The sequence below is a fragment of the Orbicella franksi genome, chromosome 9 (genome assembly GCF_964199315.1).
Source record: "Orbicella franksi chromosome 9, jaOrbFran1.1, whole genome shotgun sequence".
NCBI lineage: Eukaryota > Metazoa > Cnidaria > Anthozoa > Scleractinia > Merulinidae > Orbicella > Orbicella franksi.
The window spans coordinates 9,280,541-9,292,481 of NC_138153.1; the positions used below are offsets into that span (position 1 = coordinate 9,280,541).

General features: G+C 38.8%; 1 protein-coding gene across 2 annotated transcripts; it reads left to right on the top strand.

Annotated features, from left to right (window-relative positions):
* Window positions 1-5,643: 5,643 nt before the first annotated feature.
* LOC145497707 (pituitary homeobox x-like) lies at window positions 5,644-10,319 on the top strand. Of its 2 annotated transcripts, none has more exons than XM_081477544.1 (3): window positions 5,644-6,456; window positions 6,759-6,940; window positions 8,420-10,319. In XM_081477544.1, the coding sequence occupies exons 1-3, from the start codon at window positions 6,357-6,359 to the stop codon at window positions 8,963-8,965; spliced, it is 828 nt and encodes a 275-aa protein (XP_081333670.1). In that variant the 5' UTR covers window positions 5,644-6,356; the 3' UTR covers window positions 8,966-10,319. The 2 variants fall into 2 exon arrangements, with proteins under 2 accessions (XP_081333670.1, XP_081333671.1); XM_081477545.1 differs by having other exon boundaries at window positions 6,377-6,675.
* The last annotated feature ends 1,622 nt before the right edge of the window (window positions 10,320-11,941 follow it).

The window sequence follows — 11,941 nt, forward strand, 5'->3', positions numbered from 1 at the left end:
TCGGTTTTTACCTCACTTTACCTAAACACGAGCTGTTAATTAAACTGAAAAATATGCGGTGGATGCCATTGTTCTTAGTGGTTTTTATTTTCGACAAGAAAATTTCTGAAGACTAAATACAACTAATACTGAAAACTGAATATCATACAAGACGGCTAAGTTCGAAGAGTTTATTCCTATTGTCAACAGTTCTATGATTTGAAGGTTTTATATCAAATGATGTTTTTAAATACTTTGAAGAGGATACATGACATAAGAGATAAAATAATTTAATTTTCTCTTGAAAATCCAAGTGATTGCAAAGATCAAGTGGGCCACTTGAAATGGGAGAGGTTTGTCGACAAGCCCTCCATGTCATGGGTCTATACTTGACGTAATACTTGAGAAAACTAATTAATTTTATACACAACAGTAACAGGAGCTTAACTGGTGACACTGGATTAACATAGATATTGACTCTCGATTGCAGCTTATTTTGACGCGAAACGAATATTGTGACCATGTGAAACTAACGTGCACGAGTGCAGTTGTATTACCCGACATGTGAAAAATACACCACGCCCTTCAAATGCTATGCAGTTTGCACTAGATGGCCTTAATAGTACACTAACGAAGGAACACTGCCAATACAGCACGTATTTAATATCAACTGAAGGACTTATGTTATCATTTTCCCATTGTTGATGAGACGTCCCATAAAAAGCTAACAATAATGATCGCGTTTATGAACAACGTGTGTATTGACGTCAATGGAGTGTCGATGGCAGCCATTTCAAAAGAAACCGCCATGGTAATTTCATTTCCTGTAGTCTCGCTTTGTTCTACTCTGAAAGGAAATGTTTCGTGTTTTTTGGTGTCTTTATGCAGTCTTGTCATTAAGCGTTTGAAAACGTTTACATAAGGGGGTAAACACGCGGTTTCCGATCATGAATACATTATGATGTGAGTCGAAAAGCACGTTTAGAAACTCCATCCTGGAGTCGAATATGATAGTTTTATAACATCAACCCTTATTTTTTTCTGAGAAATAAACCCTTGCAAGCTATTAAACAGCAGCTTGATGTTGTACCGAGTATGAAATGAAACTCGGGAATGTAACACGAAATTTTTCAAACTGGCAACCGTAGTAAGGAAATGGTTCTTTTGCAGCGGGTAACTAACGACAAGAAATAATTCAAACCAAAGAGCTACTCTCAGACCTTTTTACCTCGATGCATTCATTGACTGAACAACAATAAAAGTAAAAGCCATCGCCCATATATGACATGGTTAGTAATGAATTTCATACTTCAACGTAATTACTGGTTATCTGCATTGTCTGTAGGTCTAAACCACTGTTTCAAACGAGAGATACACATTGCTTTGTCCCATCTCGATTGCCAAAACACGTGATAAACTTTTCTTCTTCAGTGTTTTAGCGCAAATTTCTCTGATTTTAAACAGTAAATGTGTACACAGTTGCACACTGACCAACGAGGAATGCTGGAAATGGTTCACTCCTTTTAGATAACTAAACTCAATAATTGGAGTACAGTTTTTATGGAGATTCCAAAACCGTGTAAACAGTACATTGCAAGAAGGACCTGAAGGCAGACACCAACTTGTCGCAACGCTGACCGCGTTACCGACCGACTAGAACACATTTCATTCCAAGCAGCGCCCACACCTTTGTAATTCCTTTTTCTTAGACATCAGAAGGAACCAACATTGCCAAATCTCAGCCAAGTCGTCGAAGAAAAGATGTCTGTTTGCCGACTAGGTCACCATTACACCCTCTGCCCAGGCCAACTGATATCCGTAATAAGAGATCGTTCTGTTATTAAGCTTGTCTCTAGGCTCATTCATCGGAGTGTACAAGCTTTGGAACAATAGGGTCACGAAACGAAGATCTGGTGTCAACAGCGTAATCTCCTAAGCCACCCGTTTAAATGGATGGGATAGACACCTGGGCTACAACACACCACTAAAACACTTGACCTGTCTGCTGTACTAGAAACGATTTGTACTTATGCTGTAACTGTTTTGGATACTCTTTCATAAGTGTAAGGGTTGAAGAACCTCTTCTATTCTAAAAGTTTTTTTTGGACATATGCTGGCGTTAACACAGTGCATACACATGCACGGTCATACACAGGAATGAAGGTATACTAGTATTTTCTGAGGCACTGATTTTACTCACTTTTTAAGGGCAATTAAAATCGTTTCACCTTGGTCCTAAATGTAAATTTTCTGTTCGATTAGCCTAGATCAACAACAGATGGGCCGGCCAATTCGGTTTTGACGATTTGGCTGCTCTTGATTTCGGGCTTGCAAGCTCGCTGAGAAAAACAGAACTGTCCTTCCCCTAGTCTGAATGGGATAAAATCATTAAGACTCAGAAAAAGGCAAGCAAACATCTTAGTTAAGAACAAATTGGTTAAGCTCTATAAAAGCACGACAAGGGTAAGATAGCAGTCTGCTTAAGATGTATCTAGCTTTTCCACAGACGACAAGTTGCCCAAGTTAAAAGCAAACAACCTGAGGATGAATCGCCCAAATGGTTGGTTTATTTATCAAAACCCACGTAATTTATTCAATGTTTCCAGTTCGAAAAGCTAACAGACCCAAAGATCTGTCAACTAGAAAGCTCTTTGTTGTGTTTTATTCATCTTATTGCTTCAGTAAACCGCGAAAGCCATACCGCTTATTGCACCAGTGGAGTCTGCACCAGACGTCACTTGCCTATAACAATGGCTTGTTTGCGTTTCCCTCAATCCACTGAAAAGAGGTAATAACTTTTTAATTTCGGATCAATGTCCTGGCAGTCATCACTTGTGACAATCCACTATATTTGTCATCGCTTCACTACAAGGGCAACCGGCCACAACACAAAGAAAGTAATAATAGGTCGAGGTTTCCTGTTAATTGAAAAATTCCTTGGTCGTAAAAGTTTTCTGAAGGATATGCAGACATAAATTCCCGCATCATAACGGCTACTTAAGTGGTTCAGAAAACTTTTGGCTGGAATAAAAATTATTTCTTCGTTGTCCAGATTTGAACTTTTTTTTCTACCACATGGACACGATACACTTTCACTTTCACCACGGTGGAGACTCGAATATGCCTCCGGTGCTCAATATAGTAATCTCGATCTTCTTCTCCGATTCTCCCTACGAGTAACCGTCTCAAGAGTGAGCTGAAGTGTTTTTTTCTCTCCCTCAAGCGAACAGGTAAGGGAATCACGAAAACCATCAACATGGTGTGAGGGTGTCTTGATGTACTGCATTGTATCGAAGTTTAGGAATTATCATTCAGATAGGTTTGACAATCTGTGGAACAAGAATTGATATTTTATACTTGGCACCTGAAGGGTCAGCCAATTGTTTTGTTCAAAATTACAGAGAACTGCCGTCGAAAATTGGGCCACGGCATGTCGTAAACGACAGAAAAATTCTGTTTTCTAGTTGTCAAAGAGTCGAGCTAAAACAAAAATGTCACTTTGAAAGTTAGTTATTCTCCAGGAGATGTGCGGAAGGAAGTGACACATGATGAGTCAATCCGGATCGATTCCAAATTTATGCTATCTATGGGACATAACAAACTTCAGTGAAAAATCGCCATCGAGGACGATTTTGAATCTGCATTATATATCTACGACTGAACTACTATCTTCATACCAGCAAGGCCAAAGGAAAAGAAACCAAAGCATGACATCGACTACTAGTAAAAGATATATATATACTCTTGAGCCATATTAAATAGGGAGAAACAGCCACAGTTAAAATCGGTGTAATCAACAATTTAACGGATCAGAATATTTGGATATACATTTCGCTATCGACCGGAAAAAAACTATCAAGGGGGACTCAAAAATCGAATACCGAGATCAGAAATCCTGGAATTCATTTCCGTTGAAAATAATGAGAGAACTGCATCAGCTTTACACGACCAGTCGATAAAGCCATTTTATTCATTACAAATCGGTACAACATGACGTTTCTGATGTTGTCTGGGAGACAGTGGAACATATTCAGTTTATGTCGTACAAACACTGAGAGATGTAGCATACTTTGCACACCTGAATTAAACCAAAATAATTCACCAGGAATAAGCATTTTTATTTTCAAAATGTACTTTACAAGTTCACAAACCCCAATAAATTATTCACAAGTAGAGTTACATCTGCGATCTAACTACATGTAAAGTTGTTATTATGAAAAGCAGAAAACCAAGTTTTTCTCTTCAAAAATAGTGTGTAGCTTATCTTTGAAAACTTTTGATAAATTTTTACAGACCTTTTTTATCTCGAAGGAAACAGATTCGCAAACAGGGACGACTCCATACTCTTTCTGTGTTGTACATGCCATCCGTTGGTTGAGTTATCAAACTCCGTGTAAATGACAGCTCGCCCCAATCGGTTCCTTTCGGAAGGAAATAGTACCCTGCAAAGTGATTCTTTTGTTTGTCGTCGGTTACAATGCTGGGTATAAATCATATACTCTCCCTTTAAAAGTCCAATTAAGGCAGCTTGTTCTATAAATGGACGTTTTAGCTGAACACACAGTAACACAAGCTTACTTCAGGAAGAACGACGTTTCACTTGTACTTTCCAAAGTGTTTCTAGTTAATTAAAAAATCTTTGTTAGCTTTTCTCAAGATTAATAGCTAATTAGCAAGCGATAGAGCAAGCCGACGGACAACACGGATAGTCCCTAAGTATTTGATGAATATAATTTTCTTCCCCATGAGAAGATTAGACAGTGTACAAAAATCGAAGAAGTGGCTTTTCGCTAAGCCACGAACACTCTCAAAGCTAACTAAAACAAGAGCACAGACACTGTTCAGATCTATTTGACGTAATCGGAAAAAGGAAAAACGATTTCTGTAAACATTACCCGCTCTGTCGGTAGAGGAACTAGTTCTACAAATAGTGAATATATTAACAAGTTTCGCCTAGGAAATAATTTCTTACCGAATGAAATTTAGTAAGAGCTTTATTTGGGATGAGAAGCTCTATGAGAAAATTATCGAGAATCTTGTAAGCTTTCAGCATTTGTAGTTAGTGTGAAAACACTTTTCTTAAATCGCTTTTTACGTCAAGTCTCAATTTTGAATTCACGAATTTCTCGCACATCCAAGCGTCATTGTGAATCCAATAAAATCACAAAATACACGAATGAAGCAAATCTGCGGAAGGCGCCAAGACCGAATGTAATAAACTGTTCATTGTAGACAACACAAAGCGGTTTCAAAAGGTTCTGTTTACTCGCCACTGTCTTTTATAACGAATTAATCGATACATGGACTTTAATAAAGTTTTGACTTCACGAAAATTTTGCCTTTGTGCGTTAAACAAACACTAGAAATCTAATCAGAAAGAAGTGGGAAACCAAGCTCTGCCGTGATATCGACATGCGCAAAAAAGTAGCAAAAGTGTTTTTCACGACTTATATTATGGATTTCAATGTAGGCCATTTTTATCACCCGACACTTAACCGTTAAACTGTTTGAAGACGGCCTAAATGTCCTTGAATTTACAATTGGATGCAAGACAAGAATGACAGAAAAAGCCTCTGGCTAGCTAAAAGTCAAACGGTTTACAAATCAAAACCCCGCACGCCTAATTACAACTCGATGGCTTCCTATCAACACGTATTAGCTCGACAATGAAGCACTTGAATAAAATTTAATCAACAAATTCTTGTCAAGTTTTGTTTTGCCTGTTCGCCAAGGCACAGTCAACTTTATTTACACATTATTAGGAATACGATACTTTATTAAGTAAGCGCAGACGGGTTCTTTCGTTCAATCGCACGCTGAAGTAAAAAAAAATATCGAGCAAGCAATTCAACGAACCACTGGCTTGAACTTGCCTGGAACACATCACTTCGATAAAGATGCCGTGGTATCGAGGTTCCGTGCCTTCCTCGGTTCTTTTCTGCTGTGTGGCGCAAAGACGTGAATGAAATTTTCCGGCGGATAATTAGCCAACGGCACCTCACAAAAGAGTCGGCGCCACACACCGCAATTGACATTTGCGAAGTATTTTTCAAACTAAACAATTGAAAGCGTTAAAATGTAATTAATATAGATATGAGTTTATTTATAATGAGGCCGTGCTCTGATTGGCTGACGGAACTTTTAGCTTCGAAGTAAGGTTTGTAAAGAAACCCAGTGACGCATAAAGTCACAGACCCAACTTGGACGCATGACGGTTGGATCGCGGCCCGGCCTATAGCGTGTCAGCTTACCTCCGCAATCAAGGCATACCATTCGAAAGTCCAGCTCAGCGCCTAGGGTGATTTAAAGATTCTTGCAGTGTCACAAGAAATCATCGCGCAGAGAAATTTCAGCAGCTAAAAACACTCGCGAGTAAGATGAGTTCCCCAAGAGACTCGCCTGAATTGCCGTCGTACGACATCAACAACAATCAGCCGAGCAATGACTTGTCAGAAAAGTGCGTGGACTCACTTGAAGGTAAGAGTTTCCTCTTGGGGAAGAAGAACGTAGATTACCTTCCAGGATTCTAGATAACTAAGTTCTAATTAGTTCAGGATTTCTCAGGGATTAAGTGTTAATCTTGCCTGAAACAACAATATGTGTTCTTACTTTTCACAATTGAACGTGCGAACGCGCTGTACGCAGTGAAATGAGCACTTTTGGCACATTCCAGGAAGAACGCTCCAGTGTCTGTTGGTGCGGATCGTGTTTTGCTTCCTCTTATTCTCCCCGGAAGGTGCTAATCATTCGATAAATGTTGTTTACGTTTTGTCCTGCAGAGAGTGCCTCCATGGATGGCGATGGGTTGAAGCAGAAACGAAAGCAGCGAAGACAACGGACGCACTTCACCTCGTATCAGCTTCAGGAGCTGGAGGCAATGTTCTCTAGGAATCGATATCCCGACATGGCTGTCCGAGAAGAGATCGCCATGTGGACAAGTCTCACAGAAGCGCGAGTCAGGGTATGTAGAGTGTAATTAGACAAACAGTCAGTTCGGGTCGGGGCCGGCCGCTCGCTTGGGCGAAGTCTCAGTTGGGCGATGTTGAATAATTGAAACACAACGGAATCATCAAACGCTTGGTTTGATGCACGAAAACAGCCCGCAGAAACTCCACCGAGATACTGTTCCATTTCCAGCCAAAAAGAGATCGCTTTTTATTATCGCCAAGCTTACAAGGAATATGGCATGTTTGTTTGCATAAAAACAAGCGCCACTTAAGTCTTGCATTTTGAATACGGAATGAAAAAGGCGAACAGGCTGGTTCTACTTGTGCTGCGACGCGTAAATTATTGACATCACCACAGAATAACCTGGAACATATTCAAGCTAATGGTACCGCCTTAAAAGTAACTCTGGTAATGGCTAGCATTCATTCTCTGGGTTGATAAAATACCGCGATCGCGCGGAGAACTAGCAAATTGGGATTAGAATCACTTTAAAGACTCGAATATCGTCAAGATGTTTGCTTTTTTAATGCATTTCTTCAAAATGTATTTCCGTGCAATTACATTGTTTACTTCAGGATTCGCCAAACCGTTTCAAAAGCACCTGGCAGTCAACAAACCACTAGTGTTCGATTCCCGTCCATTTAGTTGCGGGACGACCGAAAAAAAGTATCAAGAAGTCGAACATCTCGTGCTCAGATTTCTTGTTAGCCTTCTTAAGCGTTTTTTGTCCCGTTAAATCTTCTGTACCACCTAGACGATAGAACTGGAAGGCTTTCAGTGTTAACACCTTTGCGAATACCTGAATACCAACTGTACCTGTATTGTGGCGATTAGCAAAGACAGGTGAATTTTCTGAAATGGTTATAGAAAACGCTGAATAACGGGTAAAATTTATGTTTCCTTTTAAAAGAATTCGGCGAAATCTTGAAAATATATCGATACACGAACTCGCTGAAATGTCCGGTCTTTAAAAAAAGCTTAATGGTAGTTTGCTGCGCCCTGCCGACGTCTTCTCTTTATGAAAGCTGCCTAATTACAAACTCAAATGTGTGAAAAAAACTTGTTGGGACTCATTTCTCTTTTCACACTTAGCTTCGAGGAATAAAAGCCCCCGTATTAACTGGGCTTTCAATAACAGTAGCTCGTCGACATTTTACTCTGGTTTCATATGGCCCCTTTAACACTCAGTGCTTCAACATTTCATTGATAACATTAAAAACGTTTATCTCTTAAGAACGTTCGGGTTTTAGCCAGAAGGGAAGCTTGATTTTTAAGTAGACTATTAAATAAATGTCAGACTTTTGTGTTTGTATCTCATTTTATTAACGACGAGATTCACAAAACACTCACAACTGCAATTTATCACCACATTATTTATTAGATTGCGCATCACTTTTCATCGGCTAATGCGTTTGTACATCAATGTACACGTAACAGCAAAATACAACAACGGTTTCAATAGATTTGACAAATAATATTTTTTTTCTTCCAGGTGTGGTTCAAAAATCGCCGGGCGAAATGGCGCAAAAAGGAGAAGAACAACCCGCCGAATATGCTGGGACAAGAAAAAAGCAGTGGCATTATTCCCAGTGTCAATGGATTTTTCGAAAGCTCGAGTTCTATTCGTTACGAAAGCTCCGAGACCCCACCGTCTGTTTATCCCAACTATGGAGCAAACTACTGGAGCAAGGGAGCTCCTAGTATTGGCTACACCACCTTACAGCAGAGCAGTAACAGTCTGGGTTACAACTCGTTCAGCCAAATACCTCCACCCTGCCCGGTGCCACCGCAAATATCGGGGTCGCTGAGTCCTTTCTCGACTCCAATGTCAAGCGAAAATAGTTCATCGTATGCTCCCAACTCTTCAAGTGTACCGAGCGTTCCGTGTGGCTACCCGCCAACTTATGGATACCAAGATCAAACTTCGGTCTATTTAAAAGGTAAAGGCTCCTCGCTGAATCACCATCCGAACTATTCACAGCCAAACCCGTACAGTTCATACCCATACGGGATGGCCGAAATACCGATTAATATTTAGAGCTGACAAACAATATCTAAGAATGGAGTACCTCATACGAATGCACGTAGCAAAGGAGTTTTTAAGAACACTGTCTTTAAGGTAATTTTTGTTTGAAAAGCAGTCGCTAGAAGCAAAACAGTTTGTTTCTTTTTAAGTTTAATTCAAAGGTTTAAAACCGAAGTTAGCACCAAAGCGCAATTAAAAGGCGAAAACAATCTCTTGAAGTTAATAGATTCAATCTAGGTGAGGTTTGGGTGTTTTAGCGAATGCTGAATACAAATTATTAAAAGGTTTTAGTTACAAGATTGGATGTATTTAAAGTTGTCAAAGAAAAGATTGCCATGTTAGTTCTTAGACGAACAAAGTACCAAAAGTAGTTGAAATTATAGAAAGATAGTTTTAAAGGACCTTGAATTCTCTCTTGGTTAGAATTGCTCAGTATCATACGTAGACGCTTTAAAGGACCATGCTTCACCGACATTCAAATTTCTCTTTTGTTCTTAGCAGAGTCTCGTCGCATAATTTTGGTGGGGCGAAATGAAGAAGTCGTGTATATTTGCTGAAGTTAATTCGCGTAAATCTATCTTCTCATTCAGCTAAGAACGTTTTGATACCGGTTATAAGCGTTTCCTAATAATGGTTTTGTCTCGCGCCCGTGTAGTTCTCGCTTCTTAATCCCGATCTACATTGACTAAGTTATTAAGGTAATATCAAACCATTCTTGTGTAAGGCGATGAGCTGTTGAAAAGTGCTAACTAAAATGAATAAGTCTTTCCTTTTAATCTTAGCTGTGAGAAGTTACAAGTAGTATGCGTTTAAGAGCGGCACGCCCGTCGATATCTTAACAGACACTTTCGAAAAGTGCTCGCTCTTTAAAGGAAATTTCGAAAAGAAAACTACTTTCAGTTTTACAAGACTGCTTGCGTGGCCACAATACTAACAATGTTTGAATGCAGCGTCTAGAGGCCACGTTGTTTTGCCCTGGGAATTTTCAGCTGTATTTAAGTTTGTACAGTCAATAAAAGACCTAAATGTTGTGCGCAATCTTTGTGTCTTAATTCACTCTTTTCACATACTGAGACAAAAGAGAAAAGTCCATTGTATAGTTTCCTTCAGCCTGCAAAGGAGCCGCTGAAAAGCGCTTCGATGTCGAAGGATCTTTGATGACTACTTGCGTATTACGTTGCGGCCGAGAAATTTTACAAAAACAGGATAAAATGTTTTGTTGGCTTGCGTGTGTGGACCATTCTATTCAGAACCGCTGAATGCAAAAAATAAAAAAAAGGAAAGAAAGAAAAATGCAAATTGACCTATCATCTATTCAAAATTCTATTCATCATGGTTGTCAAAAGCGATAAATATTCGCAGTTTGCCGGACGGATACGGCTAAATAGGGCCATTACAGTGATGTATCTGATAAAATACGATAAATACATCAAAGTTGTCCACAAAACGTCTTTTGCGCAAAAGTAAATTGCCCACTTTCTGCAGAGGTGGACTCCGCACGGAATCACTTTGACATTGTCAAAAGCGAGACGAAATGTTTGACAAGCATTATTTTAATGTACAATTAACAAACCAAGGCAGTATCTCACCTTTCCTCTTGGCTAAACAAGAACAAAACTACAAATGCTTAAAATATACAGGTCTTCTTTCTGAATCGCCGTGAGACCATCTGTGTTTATTGTAATTTGACATGGTCGCAAAGTTATAGATCTTTGTCAACCGAGATTAATTTGTGGCACAATTTCCAGGAAAAAAAAGAAAAACAACACGAAGTGTTTGCCCATTCACTTGACTGTTGCCAAAACTGCGAAATTTGTTGAATCGTATCAGATTCACTTCGAAAAAGTTTTGTTAAAACGATTGCCGATTATTCAGACGTTGGAACAAAAGTCTTTTATAAGGCTTCACTTTAATTGCTTTTCCGATTTCTGGTTTCTTCTCTTCTTTAATTTATTTTTTTCCTGAAAACTTTAATATCTTTGTTGGGCCATGCAGAGGTTACCGCCATTGTGTGGCAATTACGTCGTATTTTCTTCCATATTTCCGCTAGTTTCGGTAAAACTACAATGGCTTGTGATCGTATTACACATCTGGTTTGCCATGGAAATAAGCATTTTTATCACACACTTGCAAATCGACCATTACGTTGGCGGTGTAAAATGGAGTCACTAAAGTTAATCATAAATTTATGCCCAACGCTTACGATGGTGTCTTGAAAAATCGCTTTCAAACAAAAAAGGCTTTGCAGAACTGGTTGCAATTTGGTCTGGAAAGTATTAAAAATTCGCTTCTTTCTTCCAAACCTATATTGAATAACACCTCAAACTGACCTCAACGCATTTAACTGCTGAATTAATTAGTGTACGAAAAACCAACAACTTCAGTTTGACAATGAGTATTATGTAAAATTTGAAAAGCACTTGTTTTTTCCCCAGATTATTTCTCGTTTCACTTGCTTTCGATGGCAGTTCTCTGGAGACAGACGTGAATTTATTGTAACCTCTATGGCATCACTTTACATTTTAAAAAAAACCCGAAAGATCATGGCCAGATTTATGAGAATCCTGCTCACCGATACTCGAACGTATTGAATTTTCTCACTTAAACTCCTTGAGAATTCATTCAACTGTGTATTGTGTTTACTTTTCCCATCAAGCCACTTTACTTAATATCGCCTTTAAACCTATCCTCTGACATACAATATTTACCTTACTTATTCACTGGTCATGCATCATTTTAAAAATATCACTGGACAGGAGTCTTAATCCAAAACTTGTTATGACAAATTAAATTTCACTTTATGTTATAGAGATATCTTTTGAATTAAGACGAAGAATATCAACAAGCCAAATGAAAATTACCAGGAAATTTCATTTGGTAAAAGCCCTTACTTCATTTTGTTTGACACAGGAGAATGTCACATAAATATGCAACTATATTTTTGACATCAAGAAAAAGATTGATTATCATAATTTTTTTTAATATAAA